Source organism: Triticum aestivum, chromosome 4A (genome assembly GCF_018294505.1).
Source record: "Triticum aestivum cultivar Chinese Spring chromosome 4A, IWGSC CS RefSeq v2.1, whole genome shotgun sequence".
Classification (NCBI taxonomy): domain Eukaryota; kingdom Viridiplantae; phylum Streptophyta; class Magnoliopsida; order Poales; family Poaceae; genus Triticum; species Triticum aestivum.
The window spans coordinates 113,219,109-113,246,216 of NC_057803.1; the positions used below are offsets into that span (position 1 = coordinate 113,219,109).

The 27,108-nt window shown below is 43.6% G+C and overlaps 3 protein-coding genes across 3 annotated transcripts; all 3 read right to left on the bottom strand.

The window, feature by feature from the left end:
- Positions 1–7,913: 7,913 nt before the first annotated feature.
- LOC123081841 (transcription factor bHLH123-like) lies at positions 7,914–10,249 on the bottom strand. Its single transcript, XM_044504355.1, has 9 exons — positions 10,059–10,249; positions 9,662–9,766; positions 9,535–9,586; positions 9,345–9,451; positions 9,157–9,251; positions 8,877–9,032; positions 8,652–8,726; positions 8,484–8,549; positions 7,914–8,373 (listed from the first exon to the last, which is right to left on the bottom strand). Exons 2-9 carry the CDS (start codon positions 9,714–9,716, stop codon positions 8,155–8,157), a joined length of 825 nt encoding a protein of 274 aa, XP_044360290.1. The 5' UTR covers positions 9,717–9,766; positions 10,059–10,249; the 3' UTR covers positions 7,914–8,154.
- A 5,636-nt stretch (positions 10,250–15,885) lies between these two features.
- LOC123083750 (uncharacterized) lies at positions 15,886–19,874 on the bottom strand. Its single transcript, XM_044505693.1, has 3 exons — positions 19,852–19,874; positions 19,634–19,757; positions 15,886–16,963 (listed from the first exon to the last, which is right to left on the bottom strand). Exons 1-3 carry the CDS (start codon positions 19,872–19,874, stop codon positions 16,082–16,084), a joined length of 1,029 nt encoding a protein of 342 aa, XP_044361628.1. The 3' UTR covers positions 15,886–16,081.
- Positions 19,875–21,232: 1,358 nt separating this feature from the next.
- Positions 21,233–23,720, bottom strand: LOC123085482 (histone-lysine N-methyltransferase family member SUVH9). The gene has a single exon (XM_044507115.1). It carries the CDS (start codon positions 23,618–23,620, stop codon positions 21,602–21,604), a length of 2,019 nt encoding a protein of 672 aa, XP_044363050.1. The 5' UTR covers positions 23,621–23,720; the 3' UTR covers positions 21,233–21,601.
- Between the last annotated feature and the right edge of the window lie 3,388 nt (positions 23,721–27,108).

Below are 27,108 nucleotides of genomic sequence, written 5' to 3' on the forward strand. Positions count from 1 at the left end.
ACATGCAACTGGTATACAACAAAACTTTGGGCGCAGTTGCGAGTCAAGGGTGGAATTGCAACTGGGACAACCACAAAACTATGAGTCCATATGTGAGTCAAGGGTGGATTTGTAACTTGCAACTGGGATGAAACAAAACCGCAGGCCTAGTTGCAAGTCAGGGACGGACATGCACCTGGGACAAATGCACAAATCTACGATACCATCTGCGAGTTGAGGGTGGACTTGCAACTGGGAAAATAACAAAGTGTGAGCCTAGTTTGTGTGTTGGGAAACATAGTATAAAACAAAAAAAATCACACCTACGATCACCCAAGATCAATATGTAGATGCATAACGGGTTGGGATCACGATCGTTACCCTCTAACCGTCGATGAACGATCCCGCGAACCACTCACGAGCGGTCCCTCGAAGCGAACACCGAAAGCACGACCTCTCTACTTGGTTGAAAGCATGCAACCTTCATGATCCGGCAGCGCTTCGCTGTTTAGAGCTAATCATCGCAGGAGAATTAGAGGGGGGAGATTAGAACCACACAAGACTTCTAATTATGAGGACAAAAGGATTATCCTAGCTCTAATTAGTCAACTAGGACCAGCTAGAACTAGAACTAGAAGAACTGGAGGAGGCGCCAAAACTTGTGTTGCCTCAAAGGACAAAATCCCCTAGTATATATAAGTTGGAGGGGAGGAAGAGGGCAGCCACGAAGGGGTAACGAGTCCCCCTTGGTGCATCGGCCTAGGGGAGTAGTTGGACTCGCTCCCTAAGTAGCATTCGCCACCCTCCCCCACAAGGAAAGTGGGGCGCCACCTCCAGTTGGGCCTTTGTGGCCCAAGTTGCCTTCCACCTCTTGGCCTTTTGAGACACATTGATATTTAAATTAAATAAAATGTTATAAATACTTTTAGAAATTATATATATATATATAAACATCTCTGAAAACATTTTTCACCTACATATAATTTACCTGTAACACCCGGTACTACCCCGATATTCACCGAAACCCTTTCGTTGACCCTGAAACGCTTTCGGATCCTCTTGGAACAATTCCGAATATTCATGAAATAATTCCACAAATATACTATCATGACTCCCGTCCTACTAACACTCAGCAAATCGTGATTTCCTTAAGCTTGTGACCCTGTAGGTTCTGTAACTCATAGACATGAACGAAACCGTTCGTTCAATGACCGACAGCGGGGCCGTGGACGTCCATATCGATCCTATGAGCACACAAATGATATTCGAGTGAACCTTTGATTATATTGTGATGTTCCCTTTGCTTGACGATACTTCACAAAACCTGGGATGCATTCGCATCCTCCCGAGTCGTCACCATGCTCACTATAGCGAAATCCTCGTTACTAGTTTTGTTCTTCTTTTTTGTTATTGTGTTCTGGCATCCCCATGACTAAGTCACATGTGTCTGGCCAAACAATGATTGATGTCGTCACACCGAGAGGGCCCCAAGAATATCTCTCCATCGTTGGAGGAGCAAATCCCACTCTCGAGCTATCTAGTTCCTTGTACAACTTTCTGACGAACCCGTAAGTTATCGTTATGATCACTGTGTTACAGGTGACGTATGAGCAACCCCAAAGTCCACCATACGGTAAGAAGTGACTATGATACTCTCATGGTCTAAGGAGTAAATTCACATGTTAACACTCTGTGTTATTAGAATTGTTTACATACAGTATTAACTCAATTCATAACACACAAGATTAAGTCGATTAAACATGATCGTTCTTCCAACATCATAATCCCAGTGTTGTTTTAGGACTATCATTACACTTAAAGATATCCTAAGATCCAGTACACATGGTCACCAACAACACTTGAGCTAGCCCTAGAGGCAAGACTGCGAACTTTTTATTTAACCGTATTCCATATGTGCATATGAGTTTTCCACTAAATCACATATTCGAGGATCATGGCAGTTATAGCATAGAATATAAAATCTATAATTATGAACATGGAAATATAATAATACAAATATTATTGCCTCTAGGGCATAGTTCCAACAGTCTCCCACTTGCACTAGAGTCAATAATCTAGTTGCATGTTTTTCTAACACACATGGCTATCTTGTGTTGCTGATGCTTTGCTAGTGGTAGAGTCTTCGTCACTGGATCTAATATTTCTCAAATCCCAATGTTATTTGTGTCGGTAATATCTAATTTTATTGTGAGGTTCTTTTGTTACATTAATGGTAGCACTATATCTCCATATAGTCCATTCTATAGTAACACTACATCTCCATATAGTCCAATTGCTATATTTCCATACCGCCAAAGTACATCATTATCTATCAGTAAGCTTTTATTAATCCAGGTTATGTTCTATTGAGGACTTCTCAAGCCTCAATCTCTACCATTTATAAGATCCACAATTATGTCTGTTTTTCTTGAAACTATTTCAAGTTATAGCCTGATAGTTAATTCATATCAGTCATGAAGTTGCCTTGTGTAACCTTTACAACAAATACTTTGTGTAACTCTTTACAACAATCTCTTCATCTCCTCCAAGGACAAGAAGCAAAAAAATGTCGTCCAATTGAGGAACTTAATCTTTAAGTAATTAACCTAGCGAACCTCTCTAGAGTCACCATGGTATTTACTCTTAATGATTCATTCATAAGAACCATATGGCTTTGTACATTTGATAGCATATATGATGAATTCAATCTCTGAAGTAAATTGAATTCTATTCATTCACACATGCTCATCAACTATTGATTTCTGCATAATGTTATGCTAAGTGACATTTTGAGAAAACATTTTCATCTTTTAAACTTCTTTAAAACTTTGTCACAGTACATGTCTTAGCATAATCAGATGTTTCAATCTATCTATATATAGATTTTCATTCAATAAATCTAAGTCCTTTCAAAAACATAATTTTAATATTTTGTGCTAATATACTTTATATTAATTTGGATCAAGTGATATGTCATTCAGATGTAAGATCAGAAATGTCATAGAGCTCCCACTAAATTTCTTGTATCCACACGCTTCTTGGTAAACTTCAAATTCGCCAATTACTTTGTCAAATTTCCAGCTACTTGATACTTTATTTCAAATCATACACATGACCTTGAAATACTTATATCATTCTGGTATTCCCAACAAGACCTTTTATTTGTATCTTATATGCATCCTGTTTGAAATCTCTTTCAAATAGTTTTGTTACTCATAAGTTATATATCAATACACCTTTGTAATCCATTAATACTTTTAGTATTGCTACTAACAAGAAGATTTGATAAGATCAATTCTTCCATTCCTACAAAACTCTTTTGTAATACTTTTCTTTCAGTATCATTTATCCATGAATAATAGAATATCCATTTATACACCTTCTGAAGGTTTTTCCAAGTACAAAACTTGTTCCTTGCAAATGGACTTCACATTGGACTTAAATGGTTTGAGTAATACTTATCTTAGCTGGGCAGCATTACTGATTTCTCGTACTGTGTTGATTTTATCTTCTTTTAAGACGAAATACTCAGTAAATTCAATAATCTTCCTGACCTTTGCATTTTGTTACATACACTACATCTAATGTAGTAGTTTCTTTGCTTAATTTTATAACAAAAATATTTCAGAATATTTCTGGTTTAGTCTTGTTATAACTTTAAGCCAGAGATTAGTTATCTCAATAAGTTGTATCATCATGTATCTTAGCTACATCTAATGTAGCCGTTTCTTTGCTTAGTTTGAAAGAAGTTTAAAAGGAGAAAATGTTTTCTCAAAATGTCACGAGCTGGCATGAGATCGAGTTTGTGCGAACATTAAATCAAACAAATCGTACAGTTACAGACTTAGATGAAATATCACTAAATCCATCTAGCAAATTCGAAAGGAAAAAACTAGCTACACTCTCCTCTAGATACACAGTCGAACCAAAATAAAGAAAAAATAAAATAAAAAAAGACACATGACCCTCCATAAAAAGCTACAACCCACAAAATAACCTAATACACAAAACATAAAAACACTCACTAAAAAAGTCTTATTGTGCCTATTGCTTCACGAGGGATGAATATAAAAAAACGTCACAACGACAACAAGCACAATTCGAAAGCACACATATATATATAACAATATATGAATTAGATGGGACATTGTTAACTATCATCTAGACGCGAATTAGCAAAACCAATCTGAAATGGAACCCCGTATCGCGCCGCGAAAACGGCCCAATAGAAGTAGGGCCGGTCCGGGGGGGCGAACGGGGCGGCCGCCCCGGGCCCCCAAAAGTCAGGGGGGGCTCCCAGGTATACGTACATGTCTTTGATGGAAAAAATCTCTCACCGCCTCACTCCGCGCCTCAGCCTCGCGTGCTAGCCTAGGAAAGTAAAACCAATATACTGTTGGGCCTGGCCCATGTTTGCACGTACGTGGCCAGGAGAGATCGGAGAGGAAAGGAATCGTTGGGTTGATTTCCTGTAACTTAGGAATTAGGATCGATCGTTCCCTGCCCTTTTCCTATTCCGTTGTTCCTCACGAACGAACGACGCGACTCACGCGAGTAGCCGAGTACGCGACGACTGCAGCAGCAGGATCTCTTCGAGTTCGACCTCGGCTGCGACTGCAGCAGGTATGTTTGGCCGCGCCCTCTTCCCTCGCATGATCTTCGTCCTATTTCTGTTCTTTCTAATCCTATTCCCAATTTCTCGACCGATCGGACAGATTAACAGGGAATCGTTTTTAGGCCGCTCGAATCATTGCGCCCACATTGCCAGATTAGATTACAGAGAGAAGGTACTATACCATGCCCTAGCAGATTCTTATTATATTATATGATCTTCTATACTTAATGTAATATTTTAATTAGCTTTGCATTAATTTTAAAGTGAATTGTTCCTTTCACTTTCCGTAGGGTCATGTCGAGTACGGGTAGAAAGTATCCATCCGGAAGTCATAAAAGAAAGAAGAAGGAGGAGGCAGATGAGGAGAAAGACGCATTGAGCGGATCTCTTTTTAAATATTATAAGAGCGATACGAGCATGCCAAGAAATCCAGACGAGTTGGCGATAGTTCTTGCGGGTGACCGAACTAATGGCAAATCAGAAGATGATGGCGATACGCCTACAGAAGGCAATGCCGACGTCAACATGGATGATACCAATGTGAGTGATCATGAGCCCATATTTAATTCATGTGCGGTAGAATATACTAGTGTTGATGAGGAACCAGTTAGTGTGGATATTTATGATCCAAGCAATTGGGGTAATCTTGATAACAAAGCGAGGGACATATTAGTGGAAAAGGGGCCTAAAAGGGAAGAAGAAAACACTAAATATCCTTTGGATGAAAATTTAAGACATTTTTCGTATAGCCATTACTCAAGAAAGATGAGCAATGGAGAGGTGCGTGATAGAAAATGGTTAGTGTTTTTAAAACACACAAAGAAAGTGTTCTGTTTTTGCTGTAAGCTTTTCAATTCTGATAAATGCAAGAGCGCAATGGGGAATGATGGGTTTTGTGATTGGAGCCATATTAATGAGAGACTGAAAGAGCACGAAGCTAGTGTCGACCATATTACCAATATGAACTCGTGGAATGAATTGAGAGTTAGACTGAGCAAGCATGAAACAATTGACAAAGATTTATAGCAACAAATCACAAAGGAGAAAGAACGCATAAGGCAAGTTTTGTTAAGAATTTTTGCCATTGTGAAATTTCTTGGTAAGCGCAATTTGGCTTTTAGAGGATCCAGTGAGCAACTTTATGATGATTGTAATGGAAATTTTTTAGCTTGTGTGGAGATGGTTGCAGAGTTTGATTTGGTAATGCAATATCATCTTAGGCGTATTCAAGATAAAGAGATCCATCACCATTATCTTAGCCATAAAATTCAAAACGAGTTGATTTCTCTTATGGCTAGTGACATTACAAATTCTATTCTCAAGATTGTCAAAGTGGCCAAATATTTCTCTGTTATCCTAGATTGTACCCCGGATGTGAGTCATCAAGAACAAATGAGTTTGTTGGTTCGATGTGTTCATATATATGATGGAAAAATACAAATTGTGGAGTACTTCCTTGCTTTTTTGGTAGTGGAGGACACATCTGGTTTGGGAATTTTCAAGGTATTGGTTGATTTTATGAAGTCCTTCTATCTTAATATTGATGATATTAGGGGCCAAGGTTATGACAATGGATCCAGCATGAAAGGAAAATACAAGGGGGTGCAAAGTCGGTTGCTTGAGGTAAATCCAAGAGCTTTGTATATGCGATGTGCTTGCCACAGTCTTAATCTTACCCTTTGTGATATGGCTAAATCTTGTGGTAGAGTTGTTTCTTTTTTTGGAATTGTGCAACGAATATATGTATTATTCAGTGGTTCTACGAAAAGATGGAAAGTTTTTGTTAGCCATGTGACAGATTTGACTGTGAAATCATTGAGCAATACTCGTTGGGAGAGTCGTATCAAAAGTGTTAAAGCAATTAGATTTCAAGCTCCTAACATAAGATCAGCTTTACTTGAGTTAAGTGAAGATAGTGGTACCGAATCCAAGGATAGGAGTGATGCGAAAAATTTGTTTAATGTGCTTGGCAGCTATGAGTTCATACTTGGCATGGTCATTTGGCATGACATTCTATTTGTTGTAGATTCAGTAAGCAGGAAGTTGCAATCACCATCCATGTGCATTGAGACTGCCTTAAAGCAAATAGATGGTATGAGGACTTATTTTGACACTTATAGAGAGGAAGGGTTTGATTCTAGTGTGATCATTGCCAAAAAAATCGCAGCTGAAATGGGTGTAGAGCCATCATTTCCAGTAAAGCGTCGTGTTTCTAGGAAGAAACAATTTGATGAAGATGACAATGATGAAGCGATATTGGAAGCTGAGAAGGATTTTAAAGTCAATTATTTTTTGATTATGGTTGATAAGGCGGCCACTTCACTGAAAATTAGATTTGACGAACTTGAGTCATTCAAAAATATATTTGGATTTTTAATGAGTTCAACGGCCTTGAAGTCATTGGACCGTTCTGAACTTAAAGACAGTTGTACAAAATTTGCAAGTGCTTTCTCTTCAGGTGGTTCATCTGATGTTGATTTAAATGATCTGATTTCTGAGTTAATTGTTATGCAGTCAACTTTGCCCGATAGAACAATGTCTGCTATGGAGATTTGAGTTTGCAAGGGAAGCAGATTGTTATCCAAATATTGCTATTGCATATCGGATTTTCTTTACTATGCCTGTTACTGTGGCATCGGCTGAAAGAAGTTTTTCGAAGTTGAAATTGTTGAAGAACTACTTGAGATCTACAATGTCGCAAGAGAGGTTAAATGGCTTGGCAACTTTATGCATCGAGAAAATTTTGGTTGATGAAATTGACATTGATACTATCGTTAGTGATTTTGCATCTCAGAACGTTAGAAGAAAATTTTGAAGGTAATATGTAATACATATTTGATATGCACAATCATTTTGGACGCTCTTAATTAGTTCTTTGATAGAAATTATATGTATATATGATGGTTATTAATTAGGCATTTATATTAAGGGCCCCGAAAGGCCTCGGATTGTAGTTTCGCCCCGGGCCCCCAAAATCTCAGGACCGGCCCTGAATAGAAGATTCACACGCGAGCAAGCCGAAAAGTAGACAGCAGACGGACGACGCAACACGGTGCGTGTGCAATAAAACAACCTACAATCAAGATTTGCACGACATTTCAAGCAAACAAATGGAAAAGGTGAAAAGAGTTCTTGACTTTAAAACAAATAAATAAAAAATAGAAAAAAGGGGGTCAAACCCAATTGCAAATTCCTTAGACCTTGCGTCACTCACTAATGGAAGAAGTTAATATTTATTTTTGAGGAACTAAGCGGAAGAGATTAACAGATAGCGTTACTAGACTGCCAAATAACATAAAGAAGTCCAGGTTTGCATGGTACTGGTATATAATATAATCATGAGAATAAAACTAGAGCCTGTATTTATCGATGAAGCTAGATATATATCCGTAGGAGCTTAATAATACTCTTTTTGCCAGTGAAGTTATTCTAGGCTTCTAGTACGTAGCTAGCTAGCATTGCAAATTTGTCATAGAAGGACGCGGGGACGATTATCTGGTCGTGTCCCGTACCGCTCATCTACATATAGACTCTAACCAACGTAACCTTCTTCAGTTGAGCTACAGGGCAGCGAACCAAGCACCCCCCACGTCGGCGTGCGCGCGGCCGTGGTCACTCTCACGCGCGGCGCCGGACACGAGGCTCACGACGGCCGGCGACAGCGGGGCCACGCAGAGGCCACGCCGGCGCAGGCCCGTCGCGGGCTCTTCTCCGGCATCCCGCGACGACGACGGCGGCGAGGAGGATCCGCTCTCTCCAGGGTAGGGCGCGGCCAGGATCTGCGGCAAGAGACAGGAAAAATGCACCGGTGAGACACTGCGTGTGACATGCAGAAATGACGAGACACTCAGGCGCCGGTTGACGATGCGGGTCTAGCGCGCGCAGTCACCTGGATTTGGTCGTGAAGGTTCCTGATGCAGGCGGCGGCCTCGTGGAGAACCGACGCGGTGTCCGTCTGCAACATGTGCATGGATCGATCGTGTTCAGGAGCGGCTTCAGTTCAGGCCACTTCATGGAGAGCGAGCCAAGAAAACTGTAGCATGCACATTTGTTTTACCTTGCCGTAGGGGGAGACCAGCTGCTGCAGCGCGGTGATCTTGTCCCCCAGCTTCTGGCTCCTCTTGCACGGCGCCTGCATGGATGCAACTGCTTTGTCAAAATCGTTTTGTTCCGTGCAGATGATCAAGCTAGTGTCACTTCGAGTGTACTACTATCTGACAGACACACGGCCCTGTTATGAATCCAGCAGATAAAAAAAGGGAGAAGGCAAACGCGACGTCACCTTGGCAGCTGCTGTAGTATTTCTTGGCTTTGCGCTGCTGCCCTGCAGCCGGCTGTCCGTCGTCGTTGTCTTGCGCCTCTTGGAGCCACTGAAGCTGCTTCCGTCACAGACCATCGTCTCGCTCTCGCCGCCTGCTGCCGTCCATCTCACAGGATGCTGACAGAAAAACAAACACCCCAACAGACGTAAACACCACATCACCTTCGGTTTTTGTATCTTCAGATCGATCGATCACGGGATTAGAAGATGGCAATGATAACAATAGAGTAAAGAGCAGTACGGTAGCAGCAGTAGGTGGCTGGGTCTGGGCGTAGCCGAAGTGCATGAACGCAGCAGGCCTGCCATCGCCGCCGTAGGCAGAACCGTCTCCCATTCCTAGGTTCATCGGCGAGCAGTGAGATCAGATCAGAAACAAGTGAGCAAAGAGAAAACCCCAACTGTATGTACACGAAGTAAATAAGGACGTACCGAAATAGCTCTCGGAGCTGCGCGTGGCGAAGAGAGCCGGCGCCGGAAGGCTCTGAAGCGACGACATGTGGTGGCAGAGATGGCCGTAGTCGGCGGCGAGCCTGCTTCTGCTCACGGGGAAGGGACAACTCCTTGAGACACTTGACGTGGGAAACTAGTGACATCGAGACCAAATGGTTTGACAACTTACATTCCGTCAAAACCCGCGGATCCGGGCGCCGAATTAGAGGACTCACATTTCACTGCAATTGAAATCAGAACATGATTTCAGAGGGATCATCGTAGAGAGTTGCGTGGCAGGGGGGACAGAAATGTACCGTAGTCGTCGCTGAAGGGCAGCAAGAGAGAGGACGGCGCAGAGCAGTTCCACATTGTAGTTGCGATCAGACCCGATCTACCAGCAGCTCACAGGATTTCATCACCTGGAACGGAAACGACGACACATTCAGTTCCGAAAAGAAGAGTCGAGACAAGAACCACACGGCACGAGAGATTCCAACTTTTTTGCTGGTGATCTACAGCTCGAGGACACGAACTTCCGGCAGAAAGGAGTAGCAATATGAACGACACGGTAATTCACCAGACAAAATATTAAAAAAAAAAACTCGATTACAAGATTCAGAAACCGCACGAGAAGTGGAAGAGGAAGAAAGAAGAAAATTCAGAATCCACCACCACAACAAGATGAAGAAAACAGTAGTGGTAATAAACAACCTGCTCATCATCGTCGCTCAGCAATGCACAAGGAAAGGAAGAAGGATGAAACCGTAAGGCTCATGGGTAGAAGAAAAGAGAAGAGGAGAGAAGCCGCTCTGCTACAAGTTCAGTCCAACTACTCCGCTAGTTAAGTAGTAATCCGAGGTGCACCTATATAAAAATAAATGCGTGGGCTGTTTTTGCCTTCCCCTCTTCGTCTCCTGCCGTTTTCACTCTTCTCCTGGAATTGCAGTAGTAGTAGCACGTAGGTTGCCAAAATAAACACGTGAGAGAGAGAGGAGAGACGCCAAGGAAATCAAAGGAGCGCACGGGAAGACGGGATGGAGAAGGCCATTATACCTCATCATCCTTAAATAGCAGGGCCACCACCCCTCCCGTAAGTAAGGTGGTGTTTGGTTCTCTTGTCCTAAGACTTTTTCTAGTCCCAATTAAAAAGTCCCTAATGCCTAAAAAGTCTCTTTCTGTTTGTTTCCAGAGACTAAAAAGTCCCTGGTCCCTTTCTAGAGATTATTAAATGACCATGTTGCCCCCTAATATATAGAAAAATAACAATCACACAACACCATGGGATGGCGGACCAATGAGTGCATGGAGGGGCATTGTTGGAAAAGTTCCAAAAAGACTTTCTTTGAGAGTCTTCTTCATTTAGTCCCAAATGCCTAGTTTAGTCTCTAAAAAGTCTCCCCCTGGTAAAAAAGTAAAAAAATCTCTAAGAGGGACTTTTTCTAGTCCCTACACAAAAAAATCCCTGAAAACAAACACCCCCTAAATCCAAGCCCCGGCCATTCAAGCCACATACTAGTAGTAACATGCATTGACTTATTACACGCAGATGTCATTAGTACTGGCATGATGATTGGGTCAAGGCTGATCTGATCCAATCACCTGCTGCAAATGCGTTACCGGTTCTCTTGGTATTCTATCATCTACTGCTACCGGGCCAGCTTCGCGGCTTTGGCATTGGCAGTAGTACCATGTAGTGCTAGAAAACGAGATTTTTTTGGCGCAGGGCGCTTGTCCTGCCGTCGTGACGGCTGACGAGTGTCGGGACGCTGGTCCGTGTCCGGTTGACCGCTGCCCCAACTCCTCATCAAGAGTTGAGTTTCTTTATCGTGTCAGGGTCAGTTCGAGGCAGCGGCACAGTGTTTTTTATGGCGGCCGAGCTGATTGTTTAAGCTGCGTCCTGAGACCGAGCCGCGGGGCATGGCCGGCCGCCCCATTGTTTAAGCTGGGTCGCATCTCATCGCGTCGCGTTTCAGTTTGAGCTGAGCTGCGATGGCCTGGCTAACTTGTTTTCATGAGACAGACATCACAGCTCACTGTGCGCCAAAACAGCAGCCGATCGCAGCTTTCTTCGCGACAAGGTTGCTTGTGAAGTTTCCCTCAAAAAAAAAAAGAGGTTGCTTGTGAAGTTTCAACGGCTGGAATCAGCGGAGCGTCCAAGCAGAGCAGATCGATTGGAAGACAGACACAATCAGCTCGCTGTAAAAGAAAACTATCTAGGGCACCTCTAGATGTGCCCTGCTTATTGTACATCTAAGTGGCTCAATCAAGTTAGAAAGAAAAAGAAAAAATACAAAAAAAATATGGTTGCACAAATTTTGACGTAAAATCAATGAGATAGGGTTTGGATGTGCTTTAGCAAAACTGAAAAAAAAAACTTAATATTCATGAATGATATTATTACTGAACAAAGAATGTATTTTTTTCATTATATATAAAGGATGAGATCAATTCCGAAGCGGCTTTTCTTATTCTAGCAGACGGAATTTCTTTGGTCTAACTTAGGACTTTCCAATCTATTTTATTTTACCAAATTCTAACACCCTCCGGTCCAAATTAATTGTACAAGTTGTACTAACTGCATTTGTTAGCCAGAAACGAAATGTGAATGCCAATATCCGGCACTTTGTTTTGTTCGAAAACGCAGCCGCTCTATGCTGCCAAACATAGACAGGCGCTCGCTAAGTCCTCTCACGCCCAGACTCGAAATCCAGCGATTTTTCCTCAACACATGGTGGCGTGCACACAGACATCAATCTGTTGTGGAAGAAACGCAAACGCGCGGTTGCAGTGGCTAAAAAAGGATAGATCAGACTCAGCAAATAAGCGCACCAAGTCAAGAAGTTGACGCCTGCGACCTGCCGTTTCTAAGACAAAGTCGGAAAGAAGAGACTACTACTCCCTCTGCAAAATAATACTATAAGAGCGTTTAGATCACTACTTACAGAGAGAATAGAACCCAAGCCTTTTTTGCCCCAAATGGTAACTGGTGGCCAAATTTCACCACTTTATTTCAACTCAGACGCCGTTTCACCTCAAGTTTTCCGGTGCGGGATTTCCGACCATTTCCCCTCGCCTGCTTTAGCAAGTTATAAGAATTTCTCAACAACAAAATAGGCAAGTTAAGAAGCAATCGCTTTCACCCGTGCCGTCTTTCTAGTCTAGAATAGTTCCTGCTGACGAGTCCACATCTGTGCCTAAGCCCTTGGCCCCCTCCTCTATCTGCAGCAGATCAGACGGCAACTGTTTTCACCAAGCTATGATTTGTTGCAACATAAAAGAATGGAGAACGAAATTTGACTCGGTTTGTGGTTATCAGAGAGGATCAATTCATCGCATCAGAAAACAAGTCACATCGAAGCAGTCTCGGTTGTTTGGAGCTACCAATTAAGCAACAAAGCTCAAGGCTTAGAGTAGTGATTTTGCAGTGCAGACACATGCCCCAAATTGACCAGGCCGACTGTGGTATCAACCACTTCAGGCTTAACCTACTGCAAAGCTCTCTTATTCTATGCACATAACATGTAAGCAGAAGAGGGCAAACGAGCCCAGTGTCGTGATTCGAATCATCGAAATCTTGTGCCTAGAAAGCTTGCATTTGGCCGATACTACTGGGAGAATCAGGAATCATCTACGTGGCAGGTAAACCCAGTGTTCGTTCAACCAGAAAAATATGCTACATTTCATAACGCTGGAAGAGCCTCCATACACAGTTATGGAAGCAGGATGGCACCCGCAAGGTATGGGTACGGGTGGAGCTACCCCATACCCTTACCCGTCCGCCGTGAGTTTACCCATCACCCATACCCATACCCGTCAAGGGTACAAATTTTTCCCGTACCCGGCACCCGACAGGGTATATGGGTACCCGCGGGTAAAAATACCCGCGTTTACAACACATCAATTGAGTAGAAAATAGTTGTAAAAAGCAACATATAATCATAAATTATTAATAGCAACACATCTTAAACAACAATGTACAACAACATATTGTAACAACAACATATTCTCATAAACAAAAGTACTTGCATATAAAGTGACATATAAAAATGTTAAACAACAACACATAATCATAAATAACAACACATGCATACACTTTAAGTTCACGAAATCATGATAAATTATAGAAATAATTTGAATACACGTTAGAGTTTTTACCTAGTGTGCTTAGAAGGGGAAATGAATACATTGGGATATTAACGGAAACCCACCTATCAACATTTTAGATGGGTACATGGGTACGTGGGTATGGGTTATACGATCCCATACCCGTACCCTCTCTACCCGATGGGTATGATATTTTCCCATTTAAGTACCCATGGGTAATTTTTTGTTTCATACCCTTACCCTAATAGAGTTTTTATCCACAGGATACATGGGTAATGGGTACCCATTGCCATCCCTAGAAGCAGGTGGGCGACCAGCGGAAACAAGGCAAGAGACAACCGACTCAGAGATTCAGGTAGATTATACCTTGCCAGTACAGATCATTACACCAAACTAAAACAGCCAGGATGACGTAACGCGTACATCTCATTTAACTACAAGGTGACAGACATGAAAAATGATGCAGAGATAGATGGCAAAAATAGGAAGAACAAAGCGTGAAGGCTAACCCATTTGACTTCACATGGATAGTCCAAAGTGCAACCGGGGCGCCCAAGCTACACAAGATAAAGACATAAGACTGAAGTCACCGCAGAGAAAATCATTGCGTGCAGGCTAACCCATTTGAAATGCAGGCGGCATCTAAATGAAGCAAATCATCAAACTTGGAAGAAGCCATATAGATAGACAGCTAATCATAGACGAAAGTGACTCGAAACAATAACCTTTATGCATTACGGCAGCAAACACAGATTTGGAAGATGCAAGGTAACTAAATGTAGAATAAAGCTCCACGATTGATATGTCAGATAAGATACTCGATTTGCAAAGCTCTTAGTTATAGTTAAGAGAATCTCGACTCTTATGCAAGGACATCCTTGTTGTCGATTTTTGGTGACGGAACGAAACTGAAAGCACGAATAGTCAAATGATAGGAGTTCAGGTGTCTCCGTCAAGGATAGACTAAATTACCAAAGCCCTATATGACCAATAATAACAATCAGCACCTCCTATCATAAATATCAGGCCCTTCATAACTAGAATGGATTCAGAAATAGTTCACTGAAAGAGGGAGTAAAAAGAATTTGGTTACGTGTCCAAGGCCCCCAATGATTTGAAAATGTTATCACTTAGCAGCATATTTTCATGACCAGTACTATGAAGGAGTGAGATGCGTGTCTATTTGATTTTCAGCACAAGCTTGTAAAACATTTGTGTCTATCTAAATCTTGATTGAAGATTTATTAAACTCTTCACTAAAAGTCAAACATTACAGAAGCCGTGGCCTGTGGGCAACAATTTCGTTCATTTAAGTATAGCCCTCCAACAAGATATGCATGTAGAACACTTCAACATCTCTGGAAGCAAAACACAGCCAGCAGTCAGAAAAGGGTGCATATATCTTCAGGCTTTCGGGAAACGCGGCAAAACCTTTGAGGTTTAGAAGATTAAGTATAGCCCTCCCACAAGATAAGGATCAGAAAGGGTGCATATATCTCAGACTTTAAGAAAGTCAAACATTACAGAAGCTCTGGACAACAAATATAATTTAGTTAAATTTAATATATCTGTACATAAGTATAGCCCCCCCACAAGATAAGGGTCAGAAAGGGACTTTGTCACTAAACCTTACACTAGCAAGTAACAACTGAAGTTGTAACTCCAAAAATCGAGAAGCACAAGTGCAGGACAATTCAGTAAGACCAACACAATATGAACATTGTCACTACTATAGAGTTTTGAACATTCAAGAGGATTTAAGGGCCAACCAACAATGCAGCTCTAGAAACCATCTAAAGATCACTGATAATGAAACGAAGCAGCAATGAGATGATGAAATGCAGCCCAAATCCATTATTCTTATTCAGGCTTTAGGCAAGAAAAACAAACAATCCTACTGAGTTTTCTTGGGGAATGATCACCAGTACAATTACATAGTCGGAAAAATCCAAAGGTCGAATCAGGGGATTAAGAAATAATTCTGGCCCATCTTCATCAATTGTGTTCAAGGTTTGTATCAGAATAGGTCACTAAGAGGAAGTTCAGTTTGAATCACACCAAAGTGGACAACAACTAAACAGTGTTTCACCTAAGTGGTCTACCTATGTTTGATCTCTTTGCCCTTTCCCCATAAATACATTATTACATCTAAGAGAGTAGATTAAAGGTGCTCCTCGCTCTTCTAGGTTTAGGCATAATTACCCGGTGGTACTAATCACTACAATTTCACCGCTAACATAAGTGATAAAAGTTCCAATGCACTTACAGGCTTGCAGCAGTATAACAAGTAAACAAGAGGATGTGAAGTAAGTATGAACAAATATAGACAAGTAATTAGCAGAGGCTTATGTGTTATCTCCAATTTGTATCCTGGTAGGTTCATACGAGGAGAAAAAAATGGAGGTAACTCAAGAAACAGCACATATTTGCAGTATTGAATAAAAATTCCATCCCAAAATCCAGTGGGCACATTGTATATATCATGCCAAAAGTGAATTACAGAGCCTTTCTCCTTAGATCAAAAGAGACCGCTTAAACAAGCATTAGAGAAAAAAGATTAAACTTTATTGGCTCTGCCCCTGGTATTGATGCATTCACTTCGAGCAGCCCGGTGGAACTGCTAGAAAGGATTACCTTGCAGGCGCTGCTGCAGGGGCATTTACGACGTTCCTGCGCACCACCCTGGGGCCTCCGCCATTGCCATTCAAATTCAAGCCATTGGCACTGTCCCCATCACCCACAATCAAATCCCGAAGGCCCGAGGTGAGGTCCTTCTCTCTCTTCTCCTTCTCCTTCTGCTTGGCCCTGGCAGCGGCGGCAGCGAGCGGCTCGAAGTGGTTCCCGTAGATGTACTCGGCGGAGTAGCCGTCCTCGTCGTCAAAGAGCATGACGTGGCCGTGCCACTCCCACACGCGGTACTCCCCGCCGGCCTCGTCGTGGAAGCCGACGCACACGTGGTGGTCGCCGACGGCGACGGACTGGCCCGAGTTGGGCTTAAGGGCGTCCCCGTCGCCGGCGAGCACCATCCGGACGATCTCCTTCTCCAGCTTGGCCTCCTCCCGCGAGAGCATCCGGCGCCGCCTGGCCTCCCCGGAGGCCTCCCCGTCGGAGAGGCCGCCGTCCTCCCCTTCTTCGTCGTCGTCGTCGTCGTCGTAGGACTCGCCCGCCGCGGCGGAGAGCGCGGCGAACTCGTTGAGGAGGAAGTCGTCGAGGTCCTGGGTGAGGAAGGAGTTGGTGTCGAGGAAGGGCGGGCGGAGCTGGACGCGGTTCATCAGGTTCTGGAGGAAGAGCGCGTCGACCGGCGCCGCGGAGGGGGCGGCGGCGGAGGGGCGGGGCGGCTGCGGCGCGGTAGGGGCCATGGGCGCGGAGGCGTGGTAGGGTTTTGGGTTTGGGGGCGCGTGGGCGTGGGCGTGGGCTTGTGTTGTGTGGATGCAGACCTGCAGATAGGCGAAGGGAACGATCGGAGAGAGGTGGTTGGATGTGAGAGACCGGGAGATATTTTTCTCGTGGGACTGCAGGAGATGGGCTTCATCAGGTTGGGCCTTACTTTTTCACTTATGCGGGCTGTACCCCTAAAAAAACTTTATGCGGGCTTGCAGGTAGTAGTTCATTCCCGCCGCCATGGCTATTTCTCGTGTAAATTAGTGTAGATGCAGGAGTATCATCAGACCGGAACGTGTGTGTACGGCAGCTTGTGTGTGTCGAGCTCGTGATGGAACTTTTCAGGGCTCATCTATGCTGGTCATTCAAGGCATGACAGGCAGAGAGGGGATGTCCCTGACGCAAGATCTTGAAATGGATCACCTTCAAATCTCTTTACATTGTAAACAGGTGGTACCACCACAAGAGAGATCTTACATCTCCCTTTAGGGAGGCATCTGTGGTTGGGCATCTCACATGACCCAATTGTAATTTCTATAGACATTTTAGCTAATCAATAAAGGCATAGCAAGCTTTTCTCAAAACAAAAAATCACGCTAGGGCTATTTCTCGCCGGTTTTTCCGGGTGTTTTTCTTTAGGTTTCTTCCGACCTGGATTTTACACGGGTTTATTTCTTTTTGTTTTATTTTTTTATTTTCAAATACATGCACTTTTTCTAAGTTTTAAAACTTTTTCAAATTTGTTAATTTTTCTCAAATCTGTAAAAATCAAGTTTGCGTACCTTTTCAAATTCGTCAACTTTTTGCTTTACATGTGTTTCTAAATTACGAAGTTTTTTCTGAATGTTGTCAAATTTTTGAATTTTTTGTGAAATTTTATTCAAATCCACGAGTTTTTTTCTCAAATTCATGAACTTGTTGGAAATTTCATGATTCGTTTCCAATTATCATTTTTTTTAAATTCATAAACTTTTGTTCATTTTTTTCTAATTACGAACTCCAAGTCTTGAACATTTTTTGATAATTCATGAAATTTTGTCAAATCTTTTTGTGATTTTTTTTTCAAATTCACAAGTTTTTCATTTTTGCAACCTTTTCAAATTACGAACTTTCCAAATCTTGGAATCATGTCAATTTTGTGAAAAAAAAAAGAAAAATCATGAATTTTTTCATAAGTCAATGGTAAACTTTCCTTGTCAACTATCAATAGTCACCGATCGGTCGACACCCGAAGGGCGTTGGTCCATTAGTTTAAAGAAACTACCACGGAGCCTGACATTTCATCCATGATTTATGCACGACGGCCAATCAAACAGATGTGTTGCACTTTCTATCAAGATTGGATGGCTTGATGTGCACCATCGTGCATGGATCGTGATAAAAGCGTCGTGTGCATAGCAATGTTCTTAGTTTAACGATATAAAAATGTGTTGCTGGGATGTTACGTTAGCTCATGCCAAAGGCGCTAATTAGGATGTCTTTGTGACTTGGTGAGGCGAGGAACCCCTCCCTTGCCATGAAGCTTAGGAGACAGAGCCTAATCCACAATTCACATTCTTACTCTTCGCGCTCACATCAAGATTAGAAGTCTGGAATGGAAAAACCATATTTGACCCTCTCTACGTCAAAGGGTCGACTAATTGTATAGGCGCGACCAATTAGGTCGGCCCATCACCCACTGTACATATAGCCTCGCAATTCCGGTTTTGAGAACTTTCTTCCAAGCCAGTTTTTATCGGTTTTGGGAACCTTCTAAAAGATCCCTGAACCGGTATTTTTTTTGTTTTGTTTTTTCGCTGTTTATTTATATTGTTTCTGAAAATTGTTTGGAGTTCCATAAAATGTTTGCCTTTAAAAAATCAGAATTAAAAAAACGTATTGAAACAAAATCACAAATTAAAACAATATTTGTGTTTAGCAAAAATTGATCGAGAATTTAACAGATGTTACCTTCTCATTTCTTGTTCACAAATTTTTAAAATATTATTGTTTTCTGAAAAAATGTCCATTAACTTTAAAAGGTGTAAGTATTTTAAAAAATGTTGCATGTTTGCAAAAAATTCTTTGCTCTCTCAGAAACATTAGATTTTCAATAATTGTCCATTGATTCAAAAAATGTTTGTGGTTTCAAATTTTTTTTGCAGATTCAAAAAATGTTAGAATTTTCATTTTTTTCGGAGTTTCAGAAAATGTTCAGGTTTGACAATCCGAATTTCTAAAAGTATGCACATTTTCAAAAAAAATCACAAATTCAAAAAATGTTAAAGTTTTAAAAAAATGTTTGAACATTTTGTAACTTCCATGTTTCAAAAACAATCCACTTTCTGAAGAAAAAAATCACAACTGAAATTTTAGAAAATGTTTGATGTAATGCTGTTGAAAAATCTTAATACCCCGCACCTATTAACCAACAAAGTTGTTCATGTTCAGGTCAGCTTGTTAGCTGCGCGCTCGTATGTGAGGTCGTGTGTTCAAACACGAGTGAGCATGATGTGTTCTGGAATTTTGCACAGTGTGCTCCCCCTTTAGGGTCAGCCGAGTTTGCTGCTTCGTTGTGTGTCATGCGACAATTCTCCACAAAATGCGACACATTGGAGCTCCCGTCTACAATTTAAGAACTAAAAATTTGATTTTAAAACTTTGACTTAGAACAAAAGATAGATATACACTTATTCATGGACGGAGGGAGTAAATCCATATATCAAACATCACTCGTCCTTACAAATACAGAAAAAACAAAAATACATTCAAATTCATGGGATGCTGAAGTCTTCTTTCTCATGTATCCACTGGCAGTTCACCATGAGCATAGCTCGATGCCACCTGTGGGCCTCCTCCTCGAAGCTTGTAGAAGTAGCAGCCAGGAAGTCATCGATGCAGATCAGGAAACGCCGGCGGCTGTGATCTGGGAAGCAAATCGCCATCCTAGAAAAGAAAACACAGATAATGAAATGTAGAAATTCCAAAGACAATGAAAGCCAGTCGGTTCCAGTTGGATACACCAGAAAACTAAACTAACCTGATTTCGAATTTTGGCAGCATCAATGCAGTGTTGATGGAAAGCAACCAAGCGAAGATCTTGGCGTTCTATGAAGTTAAGACAAGAGGACGCGACACTTCCTTTGGGTGAGAGGCTGCAACCGATGCAAGGTGATCACAATCATATGAACACGTGACATAGTTTAGATTCTCAGACAACCAAAATTTTAGCAGCATCAATGCAATGTTGATGGAAAGCAACCGAGCAAAGATCTTGACGTTCTAAGAAGTTAAGACAGAAGGACACGACACTTCCTTTGGGCGAGAAACGAGGGTGACACCATAGGTCTGCAACCGATGCAAAATGAACACATGACATAGCTCAGATTTCCAAACACCCGAATTTTAGGTAGCATAGATGCAATGTTGGGGAAAGTTGTGAGAGTGGGTGACAACGAGGTAACTCTTCTAAACCGAAGTAAAAAAACATGATTTTTAGGGACGGAAGTATTCATTACCCACGCAATCAAATACCAAGATTTTAGATCATCGCATATTTTTTTTGGAGAAACTATGTTGGCAAACTAGGCCTGAGACTAGCCACAATGTGAGTAACTTCCGCAGTAACTTCAAGCCCAACTCAGCAAATTTGTCTATGTGACAATGAGTTAATGAAGACAGGTAGTTATAGTAACTTAGCTAGTTACTATAACATCACATGTCCCAATACAATATTAGTCTATAACCTAATAAATGAAGCTTTGCATGTGACCACACCTATGTTAGTACCCACTATGAAGGTAGTAACATAGTCTAAGAATATATGTATGTTACTAGTGTATGTTACTCTTCACTGTGGCTAAGGCTGGTCATAGTGGAAAGTAACTTAGACTAGTGTCATGCATGTAACTTAGACTAGTGTCATGCATATGACACTAGTCTAAGTTACTACCTTCATAAGACTAGCCACAATGAAGAGTAACATACACGTATTCCTAGACCATGTTACTACCTTCATAGTGGGTGGTAACATAAGTGTGGTAACATGCATAGCTTCATTTATTAGGTTATAGACTCATATTCCATTGGGACATGTGATGTTACAGTAACTAGCTAAGTTACTACTACTACCTCTCTCCTCATTAACTCATTGCCACATAAGCAAATTTGCTGAGTTGAACTCGATGTTACTGTTAAAGTTACTTTCACTGTGGCTAGTCTAATGCAAAGTAACATAATAGTAGTATCATAGATGGCTTCATTTATTAGCTCGCAGACTCATCTTGTTTTGAAAAGCGTTATGTTACAGTAACATATTATGTTTCCACCTCTCATTAATTACTTGACACATAAGCAAAATTTTCTCGAAATGCGCTATGTTACTAGCTAAGTTACTCCCACTATGACTAGCCTAATCTGAAGCTGTATGTACTCACTTCAATCAAAATTAATTGACACAGTTTTAGTACAATTTAGATTTGGTTCGGAGGGAGTAACTCTACTTTCCTCCATGTTATGAGATGCAAGGTTCGGAGAGTCTGATTTTCCACATAAATACGCGATAGAGTTCCTGAATACGAAGGACTGAAGATGTTTTGTGCCTGCCACATACTAACTACTCCCTCCGTTCTAAAATAGATGTACAAAGTTGAATCATCTATTTTGGAACGGGAGGAGTACACACCGGCACTTGTGCAAAGAATGACGAAATCACAAAAAGAAAATTCCCCACCAACTACAAATACCCGTGAAACCACCAGCTATTGAGCTTCAAGATTCAACTTTGCAGATCACGGACCGATGCCGTAGTCGATGCTCAGCTCCCGCAGCGGCGGGATGGTGTCCATGGCGAACAACATCAGACGAGGGTACGACTCGTTGTCGTCGGCACGGAGCACCAACTGGACGAACACGTTCGGGGCGCTGCTGTGGCTGATGTAGGGAGCGAAGTTCCTCCTCCGGGACACGTCGAGCACGTAGCGCGGGCGCGGCCCTGCCAAATGTGCGAATCGGGGAGGTTCCTCGGCGTCGTCCGGAAGCGTGGCAGCGGAGGCGTCTCCCCACTCCCTCCATCTCGCCGGAAACTTCCTCGGATCGACGATGCCGCCCCATTCAGTCGACGCGCCGCCGGCATTGCCTGCGTGGTGACCGTCGTCGTCCACGGTGACCACGTCTCCGCTGAACTCGCAGACGAAGGCGCCCGGCTGGATCAAGTCCAGTGCCCTGACGCCCCAGTCTGTCTGCCTCGACCGGAACACCTCCAGCCGGTGCTGCATCCCTCGCTGCGTCACCCGGTTCGAGCAGCTCGCTGGGCACCCGCACTGGGCGCCGCACTCGTACACCACCGGCCTTCCCCTGACCAGCGTGCCGTCGGCATTGTACGCCGGGCCGCCTCCGCCGTTCTTCCTCACGCAGGCGCAGCTGCCAGATGACGACGACCCGCCGCACGCCGCCGTCGCGTACTGGCAGCACCTGAAACGCCTCACCGGCCTGGGCAGAACCGGGAAGTCAGGGCGGGAAATATACTCGAAGCCGAGGGGAGAGATGTCTCGATCCACATTGTTGAAGATGGGGACACGGATCAGCTCCTTGCCCTTGGACAGGTCTCGCGTGACGTAGCCGCGCGGCCGGATGTTGGAGTCGAGCATGTTGGTGAGATCCCGGGCAGAGCGCCAGATCTTGCTGCCGAGCGGGGCCTGGCCGGGGATGCGCACGAGCTTGAACTTGCAGACCTCGTGGCCTGACTTTCCGGGGCCGTAGGTGATGGAGTCGACCTTGTAGAGGCCGTCGTAGACGTATAGCTTGGCGCTGGGGCTGGTGTCGCAGTCGTGGCAGCGGATGACGCGTACCTCGACGCCGTACTTGTGGCTGTAGGCGAGCGCGAGGTTGCCGCGCTCGAATTCCTGGTCGGTGTTGTGCTCGACGCCGTGTCGCGGGCGGCCGCCGCTGCCGGTGTAGATAAGGACCTCGCCGTTGTCGTGGTCGTCGAGGTAGCCGCCGGAGGAGACAATGCTGGTGGCGACGGGGTGGCCCTCGCTGACGAGGTTGGCGGGGATGAAGCCGATGCCGGCCTGGGTTTGGTTGTGGAGGCCGACGACGATGAGCTCGGCGCGGTAGCTGAAGACGTCGCCGACGAAGACGCCCGGGATGGCGCCGACGATGCGCACGTCGCGGTAGAGGCAGAGGCCCTGGGAGAGCATCGTGCTCAGGGCGGTCATGTCGGCGCGCATGCGGCCACCGCGGTGGTAGATCCCTCGGACCGCCTCGAAGGTGAGGCGCGCCCGGCGCACCAGTGTGCGGACCTCGAGGTGGTCGGCCTCCGCGGTGACGGTGGCGCGCACCATCTCCGGGCCGGCGGTGCCGCGCGCGCGCTTCTTGCCCTTGGCGCTGGCTGTGGCAGTCGAGGAAGAGGCCCGCGCCGGGTCGGCGCTGCGCGGTGCAGGCGGAGGCCGCGGAGGCGTAGAGGAAAGACTGGCGCTCCGCGGAGCAGGGGGAGGTGGGGGAGGCGATGGCTGGGGAGGTGTGGAGGAAAGGCTGGCGGAGATGGCGTCGAGGCGCCGCTGGGCGAGGCGGAGGCTGTGGGCGAAGTCGGCATGGTCGTCGGGGGAGGGGTCGAGCTGCCGGCGGAGCGCGGCACAGAGGTCGGGGGTGAGCGGCGTCGTCTGGGTCGGGGCCGGGAGCGCGTCGGCGTCGGGGTCGGGCTTGGCGGACACCCGGCGGAGGAGGGCGGCGCAGAGCTCGGCGGTGGGAGCGGGCGCGTCGGGATCTGGCTTGGGGACGAGGAGGGGGCGGCGGGGAGCGGACGCCATGGGCGATCGGCGACGACGCAAGAGGGTTTTTGGGCGCTGGGCTGGGGGCTTTCCTTCTCTCCGCCGTTGGTTGGAGACCACTCCTGATTTTACTCTGCCATGTGACCACGCTGCTGCTGCCGTCAGCGTCGGGTCTTTTCTACTTCCTCCTGAGGGCAGTTATGCCTTTCCGGATTCCGTAGTTTCAGTCACCATTTCGAGTCGTGGATGGGTGGGTCGGTCGTCGCTGCACGGCTTGCGATTTTGCCGTCGTTATTAAGGGTAGGTTGGACGCGAGAATTAAGGGTGCTCGCCAGGAAACATGCCATTGCCTTCAAATATTTGTAGAGAACAGTGAGCACAGAATGTAGGGAGAGAAACTTGGGAGGCTCTTTCTCATTGATCTTTGGTGGATCATTGTACAAGATATGAAAGTATATTCATACCATGTGTTAATCTTTGGTATGAAAATATATTCATACCATATACGAGTAGTATATATTTGTTATTGTGAAAATTTAGATACCAAATATTTGTTATTGTGAAAGTTTAGATACCATATATATTTGTTATTGTGAAAGTTTAGATTGATTTACAAAATCTAACTTAGATCAAAGGTAATATGCGGAGTAAATAAAAAAAAGTAGGAAGTATGTCTATCTGTTCCTTAGCCCATGAGCAATCTTACTTTACAAGTTTGCTAGACTTTTTGGTCACGAGGTTACTTTACCTCTAAGCTTATCTACAAGACCGCTTGAAGAGGAGAAAACTTGCCATAGTCTAGAAGGAAACTTCTATGGCAAGCTAGCTTAGCAAAGGAAACTTGTATAGTAAGTTTCCTTACATCTGAAGTTTGCTCCTTGATCAAGGTGTCTAGTTTTTGTCACATAATTATTTCTTATCATAACACGTGGTTTCATAACACTCCTCCTTGGCGATTACCGCAAAAATCATATGTCTCACCAAAAACTTCTCTAAAAAACCAACGGAAAAAAGGGATGAAGAAAAGAGTGCATTACATACGCAAATTGCCTCGTTAAAAACGTTATGTGAGAAAACCCAATGGAAAAAAGCCTCACTAAAAAAGGTACAATGACTTATCTCATGGATTAGTTGCGGCCTTCAGGACCAATGATCTCCCTGGTCACCTTGTATTGCACATGTTTCCTCATTGAAAACCTTGTGTGTGAAAACCAAGTGGGGAAAAGTCACTAAGGAAAAAGAGTACAACAGTTAATCTTCTGGATTAGTAGTGGTCATCATAACCACCATGGTCTTCAGGACTAATGATCTTCCAGATCATCTTATATAGGCTATGTTGTGGAGATTTTTCCCATAATAATTGCAACTCTCTAAGTCGTCTCATATATGTCCCCTTGTGTTGGGTGACACCGCATAGTAGGGCCCCGCGTGACCAGAATGCTTGATTCAATCTTCTGGCATCCCTATGGTTGCTCTCCTCAAAGGAAGGACTACCATAAAAATTGCGTCGATGCAGCCTGAGAGCAAGAAGCTGTGGGGGGTCAGCAAAAGAAGCGTCCACGAGGGTCCGGAGCAAAAAGCATGAACACATGATGCAACCTTCGGGTGGAGCTGCGGGGCGTCCACTTAAAGCGATGCAGCCCCTGAGTCCATCAACAAAGATATACCTTTGTTCTTCCGCGATTTGTCTATCCCAAGGGGTTCATGATAGAAAGCATTTAGTTGTTCTAGATTCAGGCATGCAAATCGTCACACTAAGCTCATGAAAAAGAACGACCCTTCTACATCTTCTTAAATGAGACTAGTCACCAGCACGAATGCAAACATGATAACTGAGTACAACACGAAGAGAATGTCTCAACTAGCAGGTGCTTATGTTGGAATGACTGTGGACTCCAAAGATGAAATATCATATCAGAATCCAAGTCAGATGAAGATGATGAGTTCTACAAGAATCTAGGTTGGGGAAATGCCTTTTGTTGCATATGAATCATATGAATCCTCAAGCTACTCTGAAAATGCTTCGAGTGATGATGAATCAACTGCATTTTGCCACATGGCGAAGACTTCAAGAGACCAGGTATCATCAAAACGCAAAAAATCTATTGACCTGATTGCATTCTCTCCAGAGAATGTGGTCTATGGTAAACTTGTTAAAATGGCTAAATATCAACAAGATGCTCTTGAAAGTCTTGAACAAACTCTTACAAAATCAGAAGGATTATTGGTCGAAGAGATGGAGAAAAATCAAGTGTTGATGGAAGAGCATGATGCTCTCTCTTCAACATTCAATGATCTATCCACTTGTTATGATTCTCTTTCAGTTGAATTTGAGAATTTATCAAATGATCTCCTGAATAGGAATCAAGAACTCAAATCATTGAAAGATTCTTATGATGAGCTCACAAAAGAAAAAGCTTCTCTCTTCGCTGAGCAAACTAAAATGATAACTTTGTGTCACCTTGTCTAAAATGCCTAGAGCACAGTAACCCTCATCCCACTACGAGACATCTACTGCTGGTGCCACTGAGAAAGTTGCATGACATGAATGCTGAAACTAACCCTCCTCCGAGGAATTTGTTGCCATCTCCGATGAAAATTTCACGTTGAAAAGCCTACTAGAGACTAAAATGATGAAAAGCCTCAAAGGTCACCAGATTCTCTGTGATGTGCTCAAGAAGTCAATATTGCACAAAAATCCCAAAAATGAAGGATTGGTATTCGAGAGAAAACTCAGAGTAGATGGAACATACTAGACCCCTGAACAATATCCTCGAGCTAGTTGGGTTCTTGGTGAGAGTAAAACTCTTGAGCCTGCATTATTATTGGTCTATAACAGTCCCATGGTATTTTGACTCGAGTTACAAGTTATTCAAATAACAGAATGGTAAGGTATTTTCTCAGTACATTGGCACAAACTGCAGGACAGATTCACCCAAGAGGCGAATTTGGGTGGAAATTCTCTCATTGAGAATCTCGCTGTCACTGCCAATCTAACCATGCAGGGCAATCCTTTTCAGAGAAATGAATATCTTTTGCAGTATGGCACTACACTCCCCTAAAAAAGAAATAGGTTGAATGACTATTAGAGGGAGTACATCCGTACCTCCTCTAACGACCTTGTCGATGTCACTAGAAATAACTTCGATGCATATCCATATGATTACTCTCAAACTTCACAGGTGCACATTAGAAGCTATCGAAAGAATACATCTCTTGTTCAACCGAATCAATTGAGGTCACCACCTCCCACCAGGATGTGGGTGGTGAAAGCTAACTAATCTTTCATGCAAAAATGTTGTCTCAGGGCCACTCATTGCTTGTCCAATTCCTCGAGACTTAATTGTTGGCGCATAGACTCATTCCTATTGTCCAACTATGTTTTATCCTTGTATCTTTCCAAGTCATTTGCTTTTCAAGTATTTTTGTTAACTCATGTCTTTTTCTTCAAGTCATTTGATGGATTTCATGTTATGTCCGATGAACAATCCATTCATACTCCCTCCGTCCTATAATATAAGAGCGTT